The 26,974-nt window shown below is 36.0% G+C and overlaps 1 protein-coding gene across 2 annotated transcripts in view; it reads right to left on the reverse strand.

The window, feature by feature from the left end:
• The window catches only part of LOC117408335 (sorting nexin-24), a 44,808-nt gene that overhangs the window by 9,946 nt on the left and 7,888 nt on the right, over positions 1 to 26,974 (reverse strand). For both annotated transcript variants that reach the window (XM_034013248.3, XM_059022476.1), the window contains exons 2-3: positions 8,845 to 8,928; positions 7,940 to 8,044 (exon numbers count right to left, since the gene is read on the reverse strand). In XM_034013248.3, the coding sequence (XP_033869139.1) occupies positions 7,940 to 8,044; positions 8,845 to 8,928 (189 nt within the window). The remainder of the gene's footprint in view (positions 1 to 7,939; positions 8,045 to 8,844; positions 8,929 to 26,974) is intronic.

The following is a 26,974-nucleotide window of genomic DNA, read 5'->3' on the forward strand; positions in this document are numbered from 1 at the left end:
AGCAGGAAACATGAAGTAGGTTGGTACAGTACTGCGAAGAACTCATGCCTTCTGTCATTCACTACAGCTAAGCAAAAAGAGGCACCCAGTGAACAGTCCTATAAAACAAATTGATGCCACACTTTCACAAGCAATAATGGTCTTATGAAATATGAATTGCAATTGATTTTTCTTCCTAAGGTTATTCCCCAGCATGTTTTATGTACTCCATACATTTATTTGGACAGAAAGCTGACACGTTTTTTTTCGCAGTGAGAAGTAAGAAATGTAATCTTTCTACAATCTCAAGTAATTCATTGTGGCTTCTCTTCGGTGACACCTTTCTTACCCGACCAGCCAAACAAGGAATGGTTTGATAAAGGCACAGAACAGTACAATTACTGAAAAAGGCAACACAACCTGCCCAGCGAATACTGATTAACCTTTTTCATGCTGATGACAAATGAATCACATCAACTCTGCAAGGCTGCATTCATCAATGCCATTCTGCTGTAAATTCCCAATTTTTCTGAAGAATTACATGTTTGTACTAATCAAACAGACCTCACCACTTTAACGTATAATAGACTTTATATTAAGTCATCTCTTAACCTCTTTCCATTCTGGTTAACCTGTGTAGCAGGGACGGGGTTAATGTCTCTGCCAGGAATCACAGATGTGGCCACTCTCCAGTTAGTGTGAATTGATGCCAATAAGGGAGTAGCCACTTGCATAAAAACAGCCAGAAATGGGAGAGGAATAGGTAAGTGTTTGGTGTTCTGTGACCTGTGTTGCTAAGAAGAGATATGTATGTTCAGTGAAGGCGAATGCCCAGCCTGACCTTGTGTTTGTGTTTTGTTAAACTTTTATTTTGGCCCTTTTGTTTGTGACCTGTTTTGTTTATTAAACTGCAGCTGCCTTGCCTCCAAGTCTCCTTCTTGCCGTGACCCTGCTACACTCTGTCTATTGAGAAGACCAAATAAAATGAGATTTGTCCACAGTAGGTACCGGTATTTGTTGGTAAATTTCAGTTGTGATTGGGCAACAAATTGTAAGATCTTAGATTTCTGGAATACATGACAAAATGGAGTAAAAATAGCTCCACTGTCCTGCATCTGCTACACCTGTCTGGATTCGGTGTGTTTTACAGTATTTGAACAGGGTGGTCATAAAGTCAGTAGGTGAAAAAAACATTTACTGCAGAGCCATTCAACTTGGCAACTGAAAGCACTAAATAATGGACATCAAATATCAAATTTAACACGGTCATGGGTCATAGAGGCCTGTCCCTGACACCTACTGTACGCTTCCTTGCAAGAACAGCTTAATATGGACATCAGTTACATCTTGGATAAGAGTTCCATTATCACATTTTCACAGGAGCTTACTTACTTTATTATAACCAACATGTTCATGGTTTTTTTATTATTATTTGCCCAATTCAAATTTCGCATCACACTTACTCTCCTTGATGACTGAAGATCAACAGGCAACCTTTGCTTCCACTGTCAAGGCAATCGTCTCTTACCTGCCTGGATTTGTGGGGCACCCGTCCAGTAAGTGTGGCTGAAGTTTGAAGAGTTGCCCTGCTATTTTTCCTCCCCAATTTACGGTATGCAGGATTCGAAGAAGGGAGCTTTTAGATATGATTCACCCTGCATTGAACACAAAAGTGCCTTTGCTCGATGAGCCACTGGGCACCCTCAACTTTCATTTTATTGAAATGTTACTTTATAACAGTTCTAGTGACTGACTTCCTTCGACTGCCGTGCATGCATGTAAACTGTCACTGTATAGTCCATGGGCATTTACAGTATATAACAGTAGTGTAGGTATTCAGGGAAGTAATGCATTTCATGTGTAGCGGTATGCCTTTATTATACTTTGTCCATATCTGAACACCTTTTTATTTTACAAAACAAAGGGGTAAATGATTGAATCATGCAAATATATTCAAGCAAAAAATCCCATCCCCCCCCCCCCCCCCAAAAAAAAAAAAATTATATATAATATTTACCGTCCTAAATTACTCAAAGTGACCCAGTGTACTATGGTGTGCAAAGTGAAAGTGAATAATGCTGCTAACAGCACTTTATAAGAATCTGCTTCCCAATGCATACTGAGTAAGGACCAGACAGAACACCAGGGAAAACATTTCAAATCATGCTCTTCCTGCCCAATCATGTTGTCAACTGGTGCATCACATCACTGGTGCAGAAATTCAAGAGCGGTCTTCTGTTTTTTAGGATGGAAGATTATTGGTTTTTGGGAATGTCTGCGTACATCAACGTATTCCATTTCAATCTACTTTGCCAATATTAGTTCTCTGCCATCTCCCTGGGTTGTTGCAGTTGCTTACTGCAATGCAGCACTGAATAGAATTTTCCCACTAACACCCAACAGGCACATTCACCACCTATTATTAACCCCCATTTCTTATTAAACGTATTTGCTAAAACTACCTTCTTCCTACTACTGTACAACAAACTGGACCAATAATAATTCTGTAATTCCATGGGTTAGGGTGACATGATAAACCACAAGAGCAAAGCAATACTGTAACTTGCAAGAAGGAATTCCAGCCTTACATAGAGCACTGAATGTTTACAGTATTATAAACTACAGTTCTGACCCCAGTTACCATTCTGAATTTAACACCTGAAATAATGTTAATCTCTCTGAAAATAAACATTCACCTTCAATAATAATAATAATAATAATAATAATAATAATAATAATAATAATAATAATAATAATAATAATATTTTAGATCTTTGAGCCCCTGCACAATAAAATAATAAACTGGAACATGAAAAAGCATATGCAGCGGCTAATTGCACTGCAGTGCTGAGCCACTACATTCAAGTAATAAGCTTACAGACTAGTCCAATAGTTTTTTATTCCAGCATTTGCATTTAACCATAGTAGTTTTCCTGACCTTCAGATTCAGTTAAGAATTAATTGCATGCCATTAATCTATTCCACTATTTGAAAGCTTATTTATCAGATCGGAAAAGGTTGAATTAATGGGGCTTACAAGTTGGGGGTTCTTTTTAATTACAAACACCACATTGTTTGGCACATTCTCTGCTCTTGCAATTAAGAACAATTTGAAAAAGCTTCCCCCCCCCCCCCCCAATTTTTTTTTCTTTGTCTACTTAATTAGATTTCAGAAGAGTTAGACAATACGAATGACAATACTGTGTAACAGTATTGGTCAGAATAAAAAACAAACAGCCAAATGACTTACCGTGAAAAATGTTAAACGACAATCAATGTCCTTGTTATTTTACATTTGTTTCACTATATCTAAGCAGTTAAAATGAGAATGCTGCTTTTACACCTACCTTTATACTACAAGGGTTTCTGCAAATATCCTAAATCAACACAAAAAGGAATTATTTTTCTTGATTAAGCACCCCACGTCCCTTGAGGGACAAAACAAAGCAAACAATTAATCTTTTCCTTTTGGTTCTCAGAATCACCTACATTACTTAAGTGTAGGAGCTTGCTACCTGTAGCAGGCAGCCCACAGTAATTAGACTTGGCCTGAAAATGAATGGTCTCAAGTCAGTTCCTAATCTGCTGAGAGTTTCCACTTGACGGCAAGGTTACTCTGGTAATAGCCCCTGCTCTGAAAATATTGTTAAAAATTACTAAACAACCTACACATAATTAACAAGGTCTGGGATTGTATATATACAAAGTAATTGGCTAGAACTAGCAGGAGAAATATACATTAATCTCAACTACTAACTAAGTGTTTAATCAAATTAAGCATTGGGGAGGGGAGGGGAGGGGGGAGGTCACCGTTCATGGTTGACTTAGCTGCTAGAACCTCATTTAAAAAGAAAGGTTTAATTTCACCTGTGTGTGTTCCTGTTGTCGATAAAACTGCAAACACAAAAGGGTTGTAGAATAAAAATGAATAGCACTTTTCTGTATGTCATGAGAAATTGGTCATTTGACTTGACAATGTTCATAACATTGATATGGCAATGATCTTAAAACATCCAGCTAGAAATCTAGTATACTGGATAAATAAAAAGCTAACAAAAATAAAATCCAGTTCAGTGATATCATTCTTCTTTCATAATGCACAGCAGTTGCTTTAAATGATACCAACGCATCTATGCTCAGCAGATGTTCAGCCTACGTATATTAAATACAGATTTCTTGCTCAGATTTGAGCAAATACAAATATCATGTAGTTCATGCATTTTCTAAGCATATTTTCTGAACTAAATAGTATTGAGACTAGTACACTAAATGTAGTTACTTGGAGATTTTGAAATTACTAAAATATATATATATATATATTTATATGTGAACATATCAGCATTACAAAGCACTGTCCTGTTGTATGGGGAAAATGAATGCTGTTATGAAAACATTTACTTTCTAGTACAGATTTCATATTAAATATGGAATGGACTCGTACTTAAAGCTGTAAACCAAAACAGATGGAAAGACTTCACAACCAGAACACATTTTAAACTGACACGCTACAATGAATTGAAAATGTTTAGTTTGTGTTACACAGTTTTTCCTTCACCTATTACAGATATATTTGGTGACAAATATCTGTGTTTATTTTATTATTAATAATGGTTAAGATGTGTTGCTCTCAATCAACTTTACTTCAATGCAGGACCACCAGTGCCAGTTCATGAAACTATTGATAAATAACAGAAGCTGCACATTGTCCTACATTCCCTGGCTTGCTGCAAAAACTTGTAGACTCCAGAGAATGTGAATACAGCTGATAGAAACAATGATGGATTTCAGTTATTAGCAGATCAAAAAGATGGATGGTATTCTGCTTTTCCCAATCAACATCATCATCTAGATCTATTTAAAAGATACTGTGTGTGCTAATAAACTTAGTTAAGGCTTTGATAAAAATCGGGGCAGAATAATCTTCAGCATTACACTGCATCTGTATCGATCAATAAAATCACTTGTACCGGTGAAAGCCCTGGTAAGTACTGACAATCCCAGTCATTAATATTATTTAACACGGTGTTCACAGACTAATGAGGAAGGAAAAACAGTTTGTCTTTCTCTAGCTTTAGCATGTAATCTCTCCACCACCTCCTTTATTTTAACAAAACCTCAAAGAGGACAAACTGAATGATGGTATTCTACCTTGTATCTACTCTTCATGGGTAATTGTCTATATATGCACATCCAAAGCATTGTTACATAGGTTTGTACAGTATATATATATATATATATATATATATATATATATATATATATATATATATATATATATATATATATATATATATATATATATATATATATATATATATACACACACACACAAATAAAACCTGCAAATGACTGTTTAAAAGAATGATATATCAACACCAGCTGAAAGACTGCTGAGTATTATTCATTTGTATACATATATGCAAACTATATGCATTTAAAAATTGCCCATGGTTGTTTTTTTTAAATATATATTTCTTTGCATTAAGTGTAATTTTACTTCTGTAATTGTACTCCCTTTCTTGAAATAAGCATAAACTTTACCAATTACTGTAATCAGTAGCCAAGGAATATGATATGTCCTCTCTGCCACTTACCTTATGAAAACTTATTTATTGCATTTTCTAAACAAACAACGATATTCTATGCAGTTGTTTAATTATAAAAGTAAACAATAATTAGCACGGATAATAGCATAATGTAACAAATAAAGTGAAAACTAAAAATAAAAAAAATATATAATGCAAAATATTTTAAATGTGTGAAGACTGGCTGTTTTGGCGCTTCTAACAGCAAACACTAACCATCAGTGGCGGCTTGTCGGAAGAGGCACTGCCTACTCGATAATTTTAAAATAAATACCTTCTTATTTATATTTAATATGCAACATATTTATTTTACGAGGAGGCAGCCACTCGATCCAAATTCTCCACTCAGTCAGTGCTGTACATTCGGAGGAGGCAGACGCGCTCCTGCCTCCTCTACAGTTATGATAAGCACATCTACTACCCAATCATATTCTTCCATTTCTTCAAGATGGCTAGCATGGAACACGTGGAGTAAAGCCGTCTAAAATAAGCGCCAAAGGCGGCATGCTTCCCATCCACTTTTGCCGCCCCACACTGATGACGTCAGATGCTAACACGGACGAGAGTGAAAGGAGAGAGGAGCGGGTCGTAACGAAGGACGTAGTACCAGCGAATACAAATACACTAGTTTGATTTATTTAATTTTCAATAAATGTTTTTAATTATAATTAAAATTACTGTTTGTTTGTTTTTCTGTATTACTTTTGGGAGAAGGTTTCCCTCCCCCCCATCAGCTACCTTTGCTTCAAGAGATATAGCTGAGTAATGTAGCTTGCTCCAGAACTAAAGTTTGTTTAACCGCTTCTTCTATTAAATAGATACGTTTCGTATGTACAGAACGGCATCTAATTATTTTGTTGGCCATTTATTAAGTTTATCAAAAGTCGATAGGGTGAATCTGTAACGGTAGTGCATCGCCCAACACTGCCCCGTTATACATGCACAGGACGACATCTATACACAATATGATGTACTAGAATATTGACAAACCTTTAAAAGGTTGGTTTCTCATACAGTATGTGATTTATATAAATACACATGATTCTTACCAGCATCACCTCTTCATTTATTTGTTTTATAGCAGGTACTGTACTTTAAATATCTAATATCCATTAACAGAACAACGGAAAGGGAACCGTCACAGAAGCAGTTTCAAGACCTTAGAATTGTGATACTGTGACAGAGACAGAGATCGGCTATTATCTCCTCACAGTCTTTATGTCAGAATTTGTGGCACCAGTAGTCTGTGCTGTAAAGGTGTAGTGCCCATGATGTGGTAAATCAATACATCATTCTGAATTCACAGACATCTGACATGGAGAGCAAAAAAGGTAATACTGAACACTTTATAAATTAGCATGAGCACTGGAGGAGCAATGCAGCAGTGAAGACAGTAAAGACCTCAACTGTTTTACAAGTGAGGACTAATGTGTTATTACTAATAATAATAATAATAATAATAATAATAATAATAATAATAAATAAAGAATGTATTAAAAGGTTGATATTCTGTAATGGATGGAAAACGAACTATCAAATTTAGGTATAAACAAAATATACGTTTTGACAAAGTACATACATCTTGAGTGTTGCTAATAAAGCATAACAGCTCATTATTGGAACTGACATGCTTAATATGGGATATGTTTTCTTTTTCAATGATGCACAAAGAAAAACTTTTCTATTTGTAAGTTGTAACATGAACAACAGCTTACAGATAAAGCAGGACTAAACGCTGCCATCGAGGGCATGTATTTGTAACAACTGCAAATAGCAGAAAATGTGTTATTTCATGTACTTTTTCAGAGGGGAACTTAAATACAGAGTAGCATACGGACATATATTTTTGTGGAATTTGGAAAGTACTGCATTATGAAAGAAATTCTCAAAACTAAACATTCACTGTGTAAATCATTTCCTGTTTCAGTAAACAACAAGAAAAATACACTGGTTAAAATAATGGATATTTCAGACCTATGCCTAGTTGCTCTTTAAAACAGTGTCCTTGGAACTTTGAGAGTCATACTGCAGTGCATTTCCATCTCCCTGTCATTTAATGGGAGTGCGTCTATTGCTAATGGTTGAGAGGGAAAGAAGACCTAGGAAATGATGTCTACATGCCCGGTAACCAGCGCTCACTTTCTAGAAAATGAAGATGCAGTACGTACCAGATTACTATTTGTATGATTTACATGTATCTTACACATCCGATGCCGTACGGTAGTAGTGACTGTAGTTTAGCTACTAAACAGTAAAAGGTACATTTCTGGAAGAGGCATTATTTTGGAAGTGAACCACTGAGATAAATACCATACTCAGCTCATCTTTTGGAAATATATTTTGCTTTTGAATCCTTAAATTAAAAAGCTCTGTACCTGCAGGTATATTTCCAGTCCAAGTCTTCGGTGCTCCAGCACTTTGGGAACCCAGTTTCTCACGTGCTTGGAGGGCATTTCAGGTGCTTTAATAAACTTCTTCAGCTACACACACACACAAAAAAAAAGTCAATATTGTACTTGATCTAACTCATAATGTAATTATTTAGAGGAGAACCACTGGTGTATATGATGTAATAAGCTAACTCAGGATAAGGTAATTAGCAGGCCAGGGGCCAAAACAATTATGCAAAATCAGGAATAAACTGAATAGACACTAACAAATGCCTACTGTTGTACTATATTGTCTCATTGTCTGTTGGTAGTATACTATCCATAATAATTTGATGTTTAATTTCTGATATCAGTTTTGTAGTCTAATTTGGCTGCTTTACATTTCCCACCCCACCCCCCTTTTTTTTAAATCTTTTTCTAAACATTATATTAGCCCTTTTAGAGGGTCAAACAACAACCAGCGATTTCAACAGTAGCACTCCGCCAGAGTCTGGATTCTGCAGTACGCTGTGTAATATCTCATAATCCACTGTAATACATTGCTTTTACAGTGAACAATAATACCACTTAAGCTTCAGTTTCAAAAACACATTTGTAATTTTTTTGTGTGCATGTGAAAGCAATATAGTTGATTGTTCCTTTTTTGTCAAAAGCATTCAAAAATACATCATCACAGTTACTGGGGATCATGACAGCCAGTAATGAATTGCTCCAGATGAATGAAGACAAAACCGAGACAATCTGAGTTTCCAGTAGAGCCGAGCTGCTTACAAGATAAATACTCTAAGGGTGCCACTTCAGCCGATGATTAACAATGCCTCTTGCTCTGCGGACCTGGTACCACAACCTTATATGGCAGCTAGGGGGGTGGGGGGATAAAACATGGTTACCTTTTTATGTAGTGAGTGGAATTCGCTGTAGCGCTTCTCAACTGAGTGCTGTCTTCCGCTCGTCAGCACATCAATTTTAAATACCTGAAGAGGAAAATAAAATAAACATGAGGTTTAGGTAGATGAAATCCCATCAGTTCCAGGCAATTACTTTCGGACATGTTAAGTTTGTGACTATGATATATTTCATCCCTTTAATTACAGTAGCTGATCCCAAAAAAGAGAGTAAAAAAAAAGAACACAGCAGAGGGCTCGGGAGACACTGGGAAGCAACATTGATTAATGGGAGCTTCTATTAAATGCTCTGCTAATAAGTTTGTTCAGCAAATACATAGAACTGCAATTAAGCTTCTTCTTGCTTTCTGTATAGCCTTTATAGCACCAGTTTTCATTAGTTGTCAAGACCCTTTAATATTTTATTCGTGATAAAAACGTTAAATGTTAAATATATAACACATCCCTTCTAGAAAAACTCCACTGCTGTACAGTGAATTACTGAAACAACCTCACACACATGCAGCCTGGTGACAGACGTAGTATGTCTTCAGCAAGACAATAAATGCAAAAAGTGCATTCCAGGTTAATTTTGTCTTAAACTGCATATTCATCTCTGCCTGTTATATTACAGCACAGAAGGGAGGTGGCGGAGGTTCCTTTTCTAAACACGATGGGTTTGACAGCTTTTTGCTTCCTCCTATTCTTTCTTGTTCTCTTTGCACCGTTCTGCAGAAGGTTGAAAGGCCACAGTAAGGCTCTCTCCAGATGCACTAATTACTATCCACTGACATGACATTTCTGTGTTTCCAGGGTCGCTGGGTCAGGATTCGAGAACAGATGATAAAGAACACAATGGAATTACCATAATGCACTGGGCCAACACAGATGAGACCTACTGTAGGCATTTTTATGTTTACGGATTTTATACAAATTTGACGGCTACTCATGTTGGGAGAGTTGGGGCAATTATAATCCCCATGTATGCTGTACTACAAAACTACTTCTCTACAAAAAACGCATTTCACCTGATAAAGAATATAGTTTTTTTTAAACAGGAGGAATACATTTAATTTATTTTAGGTACGTCATGTAGATCCTTACAGCATTCACCTTTATTAATTATTTAAATTACACACACCCCTTTAAAATATACAGTACACCATCATTATATGGAGAAAGAATCCACACAAAATTTACTGCACAGATACGGAAAATCAGGAACTTCTATGCTATCGCCTGTTTTTGGAAAGCTAACACAAAATGTAAAATGATAAGCACGCACAGTAAAAGCTTTATTTCAAATACCAATATAAACATTTTACAAGGATTATTATTTGGAGTAATAAACAGCTAAAGTGTAGAAGATCAGTAGTGAGATTATAATTGCATTGAAATGTACTCATCATGTATCTTGTTAATGAACAATTTATGTTGCCATTATATTTATGTTTGAATAGAATAAAATTACAGTAGGGATAATGCACCTAATATGACTAAACATTTGTTCTGCAATACAATACACACTACACAGTGGCACTGGAACAATTTTTAAAGTGGGGTGCTGAAAGTCATTGAACAAAATTGTAACCCCTGTATATGATGGAAGTCATGCAAAGCCAGGAGTGCTACTGGACCCCCAGCACCCCTAGTTCCACCACCCCTACACGTACAGAAAGGAGAAAATAAACTCACATCCCAGGTAATGGGTTAGCAGCTTTCTTTATTGCCAGAACGAAAAAAAAATTAAGTATTATATATATATATATATATATATATATATATATATTATATATATATATGGGTTCGTGGGTTCAATCCCAGGTGGGGGACATTGCTGCTGTACCCTTAAGCAAGGTACTTTACCTAAATTGCTCCAGTAAAAACCAAACTGTATAAATGGGTAATTGTATGTAAAAATAATGTGATATCTTGTAACAATTCGCCCTGGATAAGGGCGTCTGCTAAGAAATAAATAATAATAATATATACAGTGCCGAGAAAAAGTTTGTGAACCCCAATGATAATTATGGAAATTCCATAGTTTTACCATGATAGCTATATTCACATCCTGAAAAAAAGGTGTAACACTGCAGTAGTGATGTCAAAATGGAATATTCATCTAGAAGATTATACTTGACCTTTGACCCTTATTTGACCCCTGTGCACCCCCACCACTTTCAACAAAATGTCTCGTTTTAATCACTCGACAACACCCACAATTCGTGGCTTTTAGGCACTTTACAAATCTGCCTCTGAAGATTTATAATCATCCTCCATCAACAGGAGCACCAACCAATAAAAAGCATACCCCACTGAAACACTGTTTCCTTAAAAATAAAGTTATTTTTTGCAGTTCAGTATCTACCCAGTTTAATTCATGTTCCTGAATTATCAAAAAGATGAAATTATATTTAAGATTCTTTAATATTGACTTAATGTACATTATTATTATTATTATTATTATTATTATTATTATTATTATTATTATTCATTAAATTCACTTGCAATTAGAACCTTAACCCATTTACTGTCTTTTTTTATCACAGATAATATCCATGTATTATAAAAAATAATAGCTGGGCTTCAGGGAGTTAAAGGAAAATAATTCCATCTTGGGTTTCCGTGACAGTTTATAAACTACTCGACCACAACTGAAATAAGTTTGGTGGTCTCAACCTCGTCCCCCTTTACACTAATGAGGATGGAAAAACTAGCATGCCTGTGGCCATTCCTGTGAGGCAGCCCAGATCTCCGATGCTGCCAGAATCACAGTTATTTCCCAATGCTTTCCTTTTCACTATTGTATTGAGATTTATCAACATATACATATGCATTTTGGGAAGTGGTTTACACTGTAGTGAAGTCAATAATAATAATAATAATAATAATAATAAAAGAACACACACGCAAGTTAGCAGTGTGGTGAGACAGGGCCATCTATCAACCCTACCTGGCAATCCTTATCAATAAAATGGTTTACAGGGTGAGTGAAATCCTACCTCAATGGTGGGTAAGAGAAAGCTCTTTCTGCTTATGAGGCAGAATGTTTCCTCACCAGCCGGTTCTTACATGTCAACTTAATTTATAGAAGTTAAAAAAATAAATAAATAAAAAGATCTGTGGTCTTTGACTATTGACAATACAAGCCTCTTGATTGAATATCAACAGCTTTTTAAATTGTGGAAAGTTTTAATTGTATACCCTAGGCTCAACGATCTCTACACTGGAAGAGCTTATCCAGAGCCCATGTGTATTTGTATCAGACTGTAATGACACTGGAAAGAAATCCCTGGTTGCTGCACATCCATCTTACTGTTTACACCTACCATACAGTACTGTGCACACCCATCCCTGCTTACTATGGTCATGTATCTCCATCAGTACTATTCAACAACAACCCACAAAACATTGTGGTGTTTCAACTATAAGCAACAGAGTTGGTACATGTGTTGACAGTTGCCACGTCTGAAAAGTTGATGCTCAATTCATATATATAAATAACAAAACAGGTTGTGTACAGCTATGGCCAAAAGTTTTGCATCGCCCTATAGAATTAACTTATTTTGCTTCATGAAGTCAAATGATACCTCCTGAATAATGTTACGATTGAATTGAATTACATTCTGTTTTGTGGTTTTCTATATACTTAATAAAAAATGTGACATTTCAAAAGCTAACATTAAATACTGTACTACTATTATGGCTTCCGAATAGTGACTTTTTCTGGTTTGGTGAAAAAAAATATTAACCTTTTCCTGAGTTATTTGAAATTTTGGTTCTGAGCATGCTCAGTACAGCCCTTGCAATTAGATGTTTGATTTCAAAAAAGGAATTAGCATCACAGAAAAATATCCTCTCTTGTGGGGTCTAATCTACTTTTGTCAGAAAAAAAATCTGTTCGTGAGATGGACATTTCTTTTTTCAGTTTAAAGAAAAAAAAAACTTAACTGCCTGAAAATCATATATCTTTTTGTAAACTATGACATGTCTGTATATTATTGGGACTCCATAAGATTGACTGTAACATTGTCTTTTCATTTTGTGAGTGGGAAATGTGCTTATTTTATCTTTTAAAATCTTTTTTTGCCACTTGTCCGACGAAAAAGGAATTGTTTTCATGATAAAAGGAGCTGTTCTGGCCAAAATAGAAGTACTCTGGCGAAAAAGGAATTTAGAATAATTAATTTTGTCATGATGGGCATCTACTTTCATGAGGTTCTTTCGTTATCGCGAAAAAATAAGTACTCTGGCAAAAAAAGATTGTGGACAGCAACTGCCGACTCCTCGGGAGATGTTTGCCCGAGACAGACAGCACTTCCCAGGGCAGCAGCGTGAGGTACCTCCCTTACATCTGAATTAAATCTCAGCCTCTGTTCGAGTTAGAACTACAAGAGACACCTCATTTTGTTCCTCTGCTCTCCATCTACTGGAATAGTGAAAACCGAAAAAACAACCATTGACCACTGGGTACTTTGCTAATAATAAGAGGCGGGCATGAAGCTGCCCTTCAGGGTGTCCGTCTACAACGAATTTACGAACTTCTCAGGGGTTGGAGGCACTCGACTTCATCTCGTGCCGCACAACCCCACAAGGTGTCCGTGTATTTGATGTATATGGACACCCTGTCAGGCCTTATTGCATGCATAATTTTTGCTTCATGAAATCAAATAAAGAAAACGTAATTCAGTCCAAACAGACTTGCCAGAACTGAGCCCATCTAATTTTGTTTTACAGCAGCTGTTGATGTGTTGACAGATCTACCTGATGGTGAACTTTTTCACATTACGCACCTGTCAAACAATCTGGTGTAAAATGAAAACCAGACCAGACAAAATTCTTTCTGATTCTACTTCCTCAGAGTTGTGGCTACCACTGATACTTTAACAGTTTTTAGGTAGGAGATCACTAAATTACACTTATGGAGACATTTCTTAAAAAAAAAAAAAAAAAAACTAAAAAAAAAGTAAGTACATTTTAAAACTTAATTTTTATTTTCATAACTAGGTAATCATAGGGTATATTCCATCATAGAGTGAAGACGTTATTCTCTTAATAATCTTCAGATTCTCAGCTGCTTAGAAAGGTATAATAATATAAACATTTGGTGGATATTTGTCTTGATACACAAGCCGAAAGTCATGTTATGTCAGTCAGACCTCAAACAGGTAGAATGTTCACCGGAGCGGAAGGGTTAAAGTATTGGTTACTAAACTTCATTACCCAGAAGAACGGTGATGACGCTTGCTTAATACGTTTTGGTTTCTTATATGGCCATTGGATAAAGAGAAATAATTTTATTTTGTGGGCGTTTCAGTGGGCTGTGCTGTCGGTCTCACAGCGCAAAGTTGCATTAAAAATAATTAAGTCAATTTACAGCTTTACAAACCTACTGCCAACCACCCAATTAAGTAGCTTAAAAAAAAAATTATAATAATTGCTAAACCGTTAAATATAAAACAGTTTAAAGGTTTTTGTAATTTTTATTATGTTAAATATTCTTCCTAGAGCTGGCAGTTAAACTTTACTGGGATCCTACTGTAGACAAATGCAATGTAATAGTATTGTTATGTTTGTTACTGTGTGTGACTGAGGGTTTGTGAATTAAAAGGATATGTGTATTTGTTTACTCCTGTATATAGTTTTGCTTTGAGGTTTAGAGTTGCACATTGTTTTTTAGAATTCTAGTTTGTATGTGCGAGACTTTTCAGGACCTTGAGTGACTCCCTAGAAATCTCCAGAAGTTTTTCTAGCAACATAACATTTTGACAAAAGAAGGAAAAAAGTACTTGTCTGCCGAGCAAAGTATAACGGTAAAACCTGTTGTCCCTCACACAAATCTTGTTGTCCCAGGCGTCGGGCGATATGAATTGCACACCCCTGTGTGTGTGTGTGTGTATTATATATAGTACTGCAGTACATGGAATATTTTAGGGCAGGAGATAACTTTGAAACAGCAATGCTTTGAGGGAGACAGGTATTTTAAATCAAAAACATGTTAGTCTAGAGACTAAATTAGGGACAAAATCTGATACAGCATATACTGTAGTAATACTGACTTTCTTTTGTCTACCAGTTTCATTCAAATCTATTGGTCTTCACAAATTAGGGGGTCCTAAATCGAGGCAAAAAAAAAACAAAACAAAAAAAATGCATAGAGAGTATAAATAAGTAAGATTTGCAGAGAAAAACAGATTAATCTCAGTTGCATAAGTATTCAACCCCATTGCTACTGCAGCCCTACATCAGCTCAGGTGCAAATGATTTGTTTGAAAGGTCACAAAATTAGTGAAATGGTTTCAGCCTGTGTGTACTCAAAGTGGTTTAACTTGTAGATAATTTCCCTCAGGTATATAAAGACTTTCAAGCTGCAACTCACATAGTGATCCAACAAAGCAACCATCAAAACAAGTCAGGGATAACGTGGCAGAGGCAGAGAGTAGGAGAAAGGTACAAGAAAATTTCAAAGGCGCTGATTATCCCTCTCAGCACAGTGAAGTCCATCATTAAGAAGTGGAAGATGCATCATACCACCCAGACACTTCCGAGATCAGGTCACCCTCCCAAACTGAGCAGCCGGGCAAGCAGGAAACTGGTTTGGGACGTCAATCTGAAGCCAACAATGACCTTGAGAGATCTGTGTCTGAGATGGGATTCTAATCTTAAAGCACGTATGGAGTTTGCGAAAAAAAAGCATGTAGATGATACTGCAGACATGCGGAAAAAGGTTTTGTGGTCAGACGAGACAAAAATTGAACTTTTCTGTCTAAATTCCAAGCGTTATGTCTGGCACAAGCCCAACACTGCATATCACTCAGTCAACACCATCCTAACTGTCAAGCATGGTGGTGGCAGCATCATGTTATGGGGATGCTTCTTTTCAGCAGGGACTGGGAAGCTAAGTACAGGCGAATCTTTGATGAAAACCTGTTTGAGTCAGCCAAGGCTCTGAAACTGGGGAGGAAATTCACATTTCAGCAGGACAATGACCCGAAGCACAAAGCCAAAGCCACACTGGAGTGGTTGAACAAGAAGAGAATTAATGTTCTTGAGTGGCCCCGTCAAAGTCCTGACTTGAATCCAATTGATTCACCACTACAGCTTTGAATAAAAAAAGTTTGTTTGAAAAACTGTGCATACATTATTTGTAATTCAACAAAATGTGACATTATTGGTAGGGGCTGAATACTTCTGCAAACCACTGGGTGTGTGTGTGTGTGTGTGTGTGTGTTTGTGTGTATAGTATTTACATTTGTTGCCTAATCACCCCCCTGCAAAAATATATATATATATATATATCAGTCTACATATACCTAAAGTAGAACTTAAAATAGTTCAATACAATTACACCCCACAGAGTTACAGCAAAAACTCTCTGATGTTCAATTTCTCTAAAAATACACAAGCATCAATGCTCCTCCCTTGTTCCCATCGTATATCCAGGAACCAGATCCCCTAACCTTTCCCAAAGTTGCACATGAAATGTCAGCGAGAGACCCTGAGGTATGTTGGAGGCCTAAGTGGACAGCACTACGGTATGAATCACTGTCGTTCTAAATGTGGAATCAGCACTTCCAGACCCTTCTTACCTGGACATTTAAAAGGGAAAAAGAGCTGTTCCAAGAGGTTTCGTATTGATTTTTTTCCCCCGAACAAAGAGACTTTCTCAGATACATGATATATCATAATCAGGTAATTTGTACCTTTGCTTCAACAGATGAACACCGGTTTCAACAAAAGATGTCGACTTGCAAAAGTATGCACCACTTTCCTTTTTTTATATACAGTATATTTACATGAAGTTGTTTTCGTTGAATAAGATGATGCAGCTTTCATCAATGTCATTCCTTTATTGTTGATTTTAAATTTTTCAAGACAGGCCTGAAGTATAGTGACATCTGCTTCGTATATACTGTTGCGTATACTAAAAACCATAGTTAGAATGTCTACAAGTTGCTTTAACTTGACATAAGATACCCATAAAACATTACTGCATGTGATTTTCAATATTATATTAAATATTGGGAATCCGTGCACATTTAAAAATAAAGAAATCGATAAGTTTATATTCTGTTGCTAGAACAGAATATAAACATTCTTAACACAGCTTATGCCCTGTGTTTTGTACTGTATATTTCACCTTGATGTTTTTATTATTTTATTTATTTATTTATTTTTAAATTGAGCTCTAAATAGTTCTTTTAAAGAGGTGCCTGCTACAAGGTTAAGCCAGGCACTTATAGTTGTTTTTCTCTTGTTTGGATATTTCAACTTCATTGACATAAATAGCCATTTTCAACCTCCCTTTACTTCCTGGCTCACAGAATGTTTCTTGCCACTAACAAGTCTCTGCTACGTGAGTTTCTCAGTGATCTTTGCAAGTCATCTCCTCTATGAAGCCTTGCATAGCTTTCCCTCTTTCATAAAGGTATGTGCCACTGTGCATCAGGCCTGCGTTTGCCTCCCTCTCATGGACAGTCCAAAACAGTTTTCCCGCTCTCGTTCAACTTGAAATGTTGTCAATATATGGATCGTCTTGCTTTCTAATTCAGTGAAAAATGTAGTTTTCCATTAGTCTCTGCCTTTCTAATTTTCAGTACCGCTTTACTAAGTGTAATTATTAAAGGCAGATTCAAGAAAGCAATTACTGAACTACTGGTTTGTATCTTTGAAATCTTAATAAGCGGTAAGAAGTTGCTTTGGGACACAAAGAAAGAATGAAACAATCCTGATACAGTACGTTGTTTGTAGGGAGAAAAAAAAAAGCTGTCTGGGTTCATCTCTAATCTCTCATCATCAATCTATTTCGTATCACTCTGCTGCCTATCCATACTGTAATTCACTTGAATTTATTCAGCGTTTTTAATGGCTGGTTTATGATATACTTTATGATATACAGTGTGATCCAAACCTACAGTTCTACCAAGATTAAAAAATATATTCTCTATGTAGATGGCACTAGACCAACAAATCTGAAATGAGGGTGTCAGCATCTTGGCCTCTGGCTCTCTTTTACAGTAATTGGCTGACAAGAGTTGTGCAACGTCCTACTTTACAGTACCAAGTGAGACATGCCTTTTCTGTTCTTTAAATATCAAGGTAACTTTATTGTAGGTCAGTGCTGCTTTATATCACTGCAAATCAAAGGTAGGCCTAATTGCTAAAACTTCTTAAAAGCAATATTCTTACTGTAGGTTACTACTGTGTATATACTTTGTAAATCAGATTTTCAGATTTCATGCCCTTGTTAAAACTAGTCTTTAAATAACACATCAGCATGAATAACTACATACAGCATCCATTTTCACACGCACTGTTGTATAATGCACAGGCAAGCGAACTTTAATGTGCAGCAGCAGGAAGGGATCTACTGTAATGGTTCAGAATGGCAGACTAATGAACAGGAGATGCGAGAACGTGCCAAGACTGAGTGAGAGACACATCTTTTGGAGGACACAAAGGTAGTAAATAGGCAGGAAGCCTCACAATTGCCTGTTTCCAAGAGAACATGCATATAAAATGTGGCAGAGAGGCAAGAAAAAAAATTAGCTAGTGTTGTATATACATAGGAGGTATTTCAAAAGGTAGCATGTGATACGTTTAGTATTCAACACCTTTTGTACTTTAATAGATTGTGCCCCAGAGTCCAGACTTAAACTTTCTAAGATGGGCTATTCTGTCTATGATGCAAAATCATGGTTACAAGTTCAGCTGCTTAGGTTCGTTCAGTGAGTGAAAAGTGCTGATTTTATTGTGGTGTATAAGGTAGTACTTTACTGCTTCCCCTTGCTATTCATCATATTATGCTATTTTTAGTGAAGCCAAGATAATGAAATCTTTTTTTAACCAGGATACCAGAAGGGGGGTGAACCTAATCTCAAATAATGTATACTTTCTGTTATGCCCACATAAATATGTTCATAAATTACTAACAGGCAAGGCAGAAAGTAAACATGGAGGACATAGAGGGATGAACATGAAGAGGTACTACTAAAGCATACAAGATACTGTACGTCCAATTTCAGTTTGCGGTTTTGCCAGCACATGGGTGGACATTATTAAAAAGAAAGCAGGTCACGGACATGAAACTTAACCTTAAGTGAATCTGAAACTGCAGAGTTCCAACAAGTTAAACGCCAGACAGAAATTGTATATTGTACCTCAGAGTTTATTTTCTATATTTGTAATACAGAATTACTCAGTTCAGTAAGATACAATGTGTCTCATGTGAATACCACTTGACTGTATACAGATACTTGTTTTGGTATACTTTGGTTGATTTGATCTGTGCTATTTCTCAGTGGGTGATACAGTAAATGTATACAGAGCGTCATATTAAATATTATAAGCTATAGTGGAATGTATAAAACCTGGCTATACAAGTGCAAAACCACCAAACGGAGATAAAAGATTAAATTGAACATAGTAAAGAACTTGTCTACTACTGTAGCTCCAGGCATTTCTCTTACTGGAGCTGATCTTTCCACATCATCATCATCATCATCATCATGTAATGTATTTCCAAGACTAGCTTGATTCTCCAATGTAGAAATTATCTTCTCTAGTCGTTCACTTTTTGTATTTTGAGAATTTTACTATCTGCAGATCATCTCCACCTCTGCACTGCATCAACTGGAACAAAAACATACAAAGAACCAAGTTTGAGATCAGGTGCTCCCCAACTTTCGTACAAACCTCAGTGTTAAATTGATCATTGTTTCTGTGTATGGGAAGACAGCAGTGTATTGGGGAGGTGTCAGGAGAGTAAGGGGAGTACTCAGTTCTTATACTGCATATTTTAACAAGTTTTAAAGCTATTATTTTAAGTGCTTTTATTTTTAAAAAACCCAGAACAAAATTATACATTCCTATGAATTACAATAGGCATTTGTTACCCATTACAGTACTGATTAAATTACAACTTGTAAACCTAATAAAAATAAAAAAAATAAAAAAAATCAGCATTTACACAATTGCATCAGCAAGATTTAGTCAATATCCTTAACAATCTTATTGTTAAGGATACGTATACATTACTGGGTTTAATAAATGTTGTATACGTAGTAGTATACAACATTTATTAAACCCAGTAATGTATACGTGGGGTTTCTTTATGCCAATTTCTCCCGGCAGGTGTAGTGGTGATGTCACCAAATGACCCTCTAAATATCCAGAATGCCTCAGGCTACTAACATAATAAACCAGTTTTGCAGTGATGCAAATATTAAAGTTAATTAAACTTCATTTTAATTTTTACTTTACAAATTAAACATTTTACTTTACAAATTAAACATTGCTGTGGGGAGCTTTGGATTCAAAGCTTGGCAAAGATGTTATTACATCACTGCTACAAGCTGGTCATTGAAATATGATGAATAAATACTGTAGGCTTTGAAACGCGCACACACACACACACACACACACACACACACACACACACACACACAGAGTGCAGTATATCAGGTGTGTATCCATGGTTAGATGTCGGGTACTGTAGCACAAGATGATGGCTATTGTAAGGTACATTAGAAAACAGAGGGAGCAGAAATCATTGGGTTTCCACTTCCAATACCTTGTGACACCTCCTTATTTTGGCAGATGCCACAATAAAATATGAAGGTCAGCAATACTTTATCTTTTTAAAATACTTACTTTAAAATGCAAAATGTTAAAATATAATATCTGTTGTCAAACATATCAGTTTTAGTGATTTCTTTATTTTTTGGGGGAGGAGCGGTGGGTACGCTGTCAAGCTAGTTTCGGACGTGAATTTACATCACTCAATGACACCTGACAGCAGTGAAAGGCCATAGAAAACTGCTTATTGATCACAGCAAAACTATTCAAGGGAGCAGACAAGGTTATATCTGAGGGAGGCAGTAACAGACAGGTGATGACATTATGCTTTGCTGTACCCAAGTGCTTTAAGGAACACAACTTCATTATATCATGCCACTTGTATTTATATCATTTTAAAGACCTCCTGATTGGTTTGTCTATGTGGTGATGAGAGCAGTTCCCTTGCACATAAGATCTATTAACTACTAACCTTACCCGTTCCTAATCACTTGCATACTAAAGCGCAAGGGTGTCACAATACATTTACCAGACATTGGCATTGGTGGCCAGCCAGTTAATGCAATGGAATAATGGTAGCCAACGGTTTTTGAAACTGCCAACGAATCCCTTTTTTTCAATTGGACTCATTTTCATTACATTTCTGACCTTTCTGTGTTAAAAGGGATCGAAAACAACTGGAAGCCCTGAATTACAAGGACACTGTCAATTAAGCAGGACCACTCAAGACAATTTTAAGTAACTTCCACTGATAGATTTGATTACAACTGGACCTGATGCAGAAAAGTCAGGGAAATACAAAATAAAAATGAAAAAAAGCCTTCTAATGATGATACTGTATACATTTCTTTCATGTAGCAAGTCTTAAATGATATAAATACATAATTATATTTTATAGTGCACTCCATTTATAAGAATCACGTCTGTCCCGGATGATTTGATTTTTATAAGCGGTTGATTCTTAAAAGCAGCCCAACATGATTACTGTTGTTGAGAATGAAAGCTTTGTTCCCTGCAGTGTAATGGGTTGACCACTAGATGTCATGAGTTCCCGCATGTATGCACAGGGACCACATAAAGCATTGTTTAGTTAGTTCTCCAACTGAAAGCAAGGTTTATTTTGTTTGTTTGTTTTATTAGCGGTTGTTTCCCCACCGCACTGTAAGAAAAATAAAAACAGCCTGATCATTTACACTGCCCTCGGTCACGTCACATTACAATTAGCAAAAGCACCTCCACGTGTCAGCAGTTTAAATACAGTATACAAATGTCAATGGTGCTCACTCACTGAGGACAATGCATCAAAACAAGTCCTTGTGGGCAAGTAGCTTGTTAGATGATCACGATTATTAATTAAAATGACATTACAGTACAGTATTTTACTGTTGGGATGCAAATCTCAGTTTTTCACTAAGCGGAGATGCAGAGCACTGCAATCGCGCCCCCCCCCCCCCCCCCCTCACCACAATCCCTCTCCCTCTACATGCATATCACACAATAACACTGCTGTACTCGGTATGTATTCAATGAATGTGTATTCAGTTTATTGAAACAAATTTTCACTAACAGAGAACACAAAAAAATATATACCTCCACAATGCAGGGGCGCAGTCACTGTCTGATTACAAACAATGCAGTGTTTCCTGCATCACTGCACGATCCACGCTGTGTACGTGCCTAATCACGCAAGATGTGATCAAATTCAAATCCAAAAACAGCTTTTATTGGCTGTACACGTCATTGCACTTGATCAAGTACCATATTACATGTAGTCTGTTTGCCCCGAAATTATTCTTACAAGCAGAATATTTTACACTGGTTAGTATAGGAATGATTTTGGCCCAGTGGTTTTGATCACTATATGCGGTTGATTCTTATATCAGTGATTCTTAAACAGAGTGCACTTTATCAGAAAATGGATCAGAGATTTCCTTTCACCTAAAAAACTTAAAAGTAACTTAAATACTGAAATTTACAAAATACACAAAACTGCACTCAAATCCTTAAAGTTACAGGTACTTTTATTTATTTAAATGTTTTACAAATTGTTCACAAACCAAGTTAGCTTTTGTGTACGAGCTTGAAGCTACCAACATGGAATTCTGAGCAAACTCATGGAATATTGAGGAAAACGTTTGCATTCATTAGCAAGAAAAAATAGTGCTGCATAAAATCATAAAAACAACAAACCCTCTGGATATTTAACAGCACAAGACGGGCCTTACCAGAAGATAAAGCCCTCTACTTTGGGTTATATTGCTTTTTTGTTTATATGATGACACTTTAGAGACCTACAGTGTCTACTGTAACAAAAGTGCATGTATGCACTACATGTTTTAATGAGACTTTTCAGACAATACAGTACGTAACATGCAAAGAAATGTATAATAAACACAAAATATAATGAATAACAATAAAAATAACAAATAATAAATATGAATATACTTAAAACTTTGCCAGGTGAGCAAAAGAGACACCCAGTCAGAAAATGACTTCATATTCCAAGAACATGTAATTTTGCATTTCTACAGTATAGGTGTTCATAGTACACCATTGAAGACACCTCTGAAGTAAACATCATTACACGTTCGACAGTATTTTACAGTATCACCATTTTTACAGTGATTTTATGTTTCTCATGCCTTGCTGAGGGTCTTAAATCGGATGTATCGCCACAGTACACCCTACAATGGGCCAGGAGCATTGGAACACCATGCACAGGAGAAAGATTGAATCAGAGCCAGTTCATACAGTGACACCTGGTGGTCGAAACTAGAGACAAAGTCATACAGTACAGTCTGCTGGATACAGTACATAATATTATTTGATAAGGGTATACAGTAGTAAAGTAGGACTATGGTGTTACATTCATACTGTGGCTATAATAAACACTGCAGTACATTCATAGAGATAGAAGATAAGGAGATGTAGATGGGGATGCATGATTAAAACACTCTGTTGTCACACCATTGCCAAAATCTTCTCCTAATCGTAATACTGTAGTTTTGTTCCCCATAGCGCTCGTCTAGCTGATGCTAATAATAAACCCTTCTTTAAACATACTGTAGTTGTTTGATGGACTAGCTATACAAGGTGGATATGAATGTGTGGTTGTCTGTTACAGTGTAATACACCTTTATATTCAGAAGAGCAAATGTGTGTCGAACTGCAATGAAACTGTAACACAAGTTTTGTTTAATTGAACATGAAATAGAAAATATTTAGGATAGGATTTTCCATTTATATATATAAAAAAAAAATCCAGAAATCAAATGATTTTGCTTTTGCCTGCAGTAGAATTTGACAATGTAAAAAATAAAAGAAACCTGTCAACCCATTAAAAGCTATGTGAAAGGATTACCTTTGAATTTGCAATCTGGTGCAGTTACAGTACTCTTATTAGAACAAGGACTGTTCTCCATAAAACTGAATAGAGGTTCTGGTTGTACTTACAAAATGAAATAGGATACAGCAGAACAGTTCACTGGTGCAGCAGCAAGAAATGGCCTTCACATTTAATGGTGCAGATAACACAATATAAAAAGTCACGCAAAAAGATGAAATTGTCTTTTGTACTTAATCAGACGTGCACAATATTGTGATAAAATACAATGAGTCATCAGATTTTCATATCAGCCTGTACCCATTGTTTTCTTATCATACCACATGACCCATAAAGAGAAAAGCGCTGATGTTGAAATAGCTTGGTGCTCCTGCAAGGCGTCTGTTAAATTAGGGTTAAGATGCATAAAGGCAAAGGGGAAATTATCTTGCATTGTTTCAGGAACAGAAATCTAACGAGGAACAAAAGAGAGCACTTTTTGCTGGTATGATAAGAGAGAAACCAAATGTACGAGAACTGCAGATCATAGAGCTTTATCTGTCGGTAGAGAACACTAACGCAGGCACTGTGGCCTCCTGAGGCAACTGTGGTATCTTCTTAGAATGTACTGTAAGCTACAAGGAAAAACAAGAGTCATACAGAAATTTGGCTCTTTTCATGCTAAATGACAAATCAGGAACTGGAACCAAAGGTTGCACTCTATGGTACCAGGGGACAACTGTTTGAAGCCACCTCAGATTAATCTCAGACTTACAGCCATTCCTCCAGATAAGGCTTTGAGTCATTTACTCTCCAATTTAGACATTATGTGAGTAAAATGTATTTTGGTGAGTAAAATGCAACATTGCTTTGAAGCGATGAGTACTTTCAATAAAAATGTACATTAAACTACACCCTTACATTTTAACTGTAATGTTACTTTAAACAACTGTACAAAAACACACTTACAATAAAAACAAAACCAAACGTTATTCTTATTAATTTTATTGACCACAATGTGGCTGTGAAACACAGAAACAGAACATCCAACGCTGCAGATGGAATATACTTTATATTTTTTAAACTGTACCGATACTAATGCAAATAAAGAAACGATAATATTGTATTTTTATTGATTGCCTTGCTATAGCAATATAAAGCATCCCGTCTCTCTTCAAATACAGAATATTGCATTTATATTATATCGATTAACCTCACAAAAATTCGGTTGACAGGTAGGTAAATTAGTAGGTTAGGTTGAGGGGAACTAAGATGGTGCTAAGAAATCCTTTTTTACATTGAAAACCTGGACTTATTGGTCATGTGTTTCTGGCAATTCCCAGGCAGGCTGCAATTAGCTGTCTCTAGTTACCGCATGCCGTATATTCACAACTGACCACTGGATGCTGGGAACCAACGAAGTACAAGAAGCTTGATAACTTACAAACTCAAGCTGTACAGCAAAATTGAGATACATATTAATTACACATTTAAATATGATACTTTAATATTTGTTTCAATGCATAAAATACACACTACGCAGCTTATCTGAAGTGCTGCATACATCAACGTTAACCTGCATTATCCTTTAGTTATTGTTTTAAAAAATACTATTTTACCAATATGTTAGTTAGAACAGTAAGTACAGTTTAGTGTTTGGGTTTGGTGTCCTTAACACTATACAGAAGTTCACTATAGGTAGTAAGTACAATACCTTGTGTAAAATTGGATCTAAAAATTGTATTAATTTGAAAGGCAGACGGGAAAGCAATGTATTTCTGTGGGTTTGGTGTCTTGCAATTGCAGTCTGCTCCACCCCCCCAGTTGTGTTTCAGAATAGTTTACAGCTTTTGAAACTGCCTTTCCTTTGCAAAATGCTTTGCTAGCTTGAAAAAGTCAGCTGCAGTGTAAATAACATGAGAGTGTCAGCCTTTTTGACAGTTTCAACAGCAGATTACCAATATATTTCCAAACAGCCACCTGATAGAATTTGCAAAATAAACCACTTCACAGAAATCAATTGTTGTCAGCAAAATTCAGAAAATCTATTTTGGAGGCTTGATCACATTACAGGATTCATTAATTAAATAGGGGATTTGTAAAAAGAAAAAAAATGCAAACAGCAGTTTAGAATCTGCAAGATTATCTTCCTATGGGACTTTATGAAGTTGCATGAGAACCTGTATGCTGTTCCCTTTTTTAAATATCTTGTACAGTGTCTACTATGACAATGTTTGCTGCCACATGTGAACCTGTATGAATAAAATATATTACTGTAGCAGTCAAATAATTAGATATATAATCAAATACAATGTAAAGCAGATCTGGGGTCCACTACAATTGTAATGGTGTAATTTGTAATGAAAAGCAATGACAATCTCATTATAACTGTAGCTGAACCTTTTTCAGTTAGACATCTGTCACTTATTTATTCAGCATTTCATAATTTTATAAACGTGTGATCCACCGCATAGCGACATCATTTTGCCGAACGACACGAATAACAGTTATATGGTATGTTTCTGTATATTTGTGTATAATTGTAATCACTGCAGCACAATTCTAACTGTAATTGAACAAAATAGTACTGTAACTGCAATTTCAGCAAACAATGCTGCTGTAATTGTAATCATAACTTTAATTGACCCCAGGTCGAATGTAAAGTTATGCTTTGTCAACTGTTTATGTGTTTTATAAAAACAGTACCTCCTTGTGGGTCCACATTTAAGAGTAAAATGTCCCAAAACTAGTAAACAAAAAAAGGATACATTCTCAAGAATAAGCCGAGGTATATACCTAAATTCATACAGTATACCTTTCTTTTCCACATCTTCATAATCCAAAGGCCCTGGCTCTATTCTAACCCTGCTACCAACATCACTTTGAAAATGTTTAATTCTAGCCTCTACTGGGGAGAGAAACCGGACAATAAAAGCAAGTTATGATACACTATACACATATTACAATTCATTTAATATAGGATAGATATATATATATTTTTAATTTAACAATCAAGTTCTTCTCTTTACTTTATTTCAATTTTAATAAATCTATATTTTCACAGTGTAGTATGCATTAAGGACTGCTGTATTGGTTTACCATCAAATCCGACCTTTAAAATATGCATTTGTGTTCTAGTCTACTGTAACAGTATTTTTCACAACCATGACTACAACAGTAGCCTGCACATAATCGGTTATTGGGCAAATTGGTCAATGGAACAGAGCAGGATCAGTT

The sequence above is a fragment of the Acipenser ruthenus genome, chromosome 1, assembly GCF_902713425.1.
Source record: "Acipenser ruthenus chromosome 1, fAciRut3.2 maternal haplotype, whole genome shotgun sequence".
In the NCBI taxonomy this organism is placed as follows: domain Eukaryota; kingdom Metazoa; phylum Chordata; class Actinopteri; order Acipenseriformes; family Acipenseridae; genus Acipenser; species Acipenser ruthenus.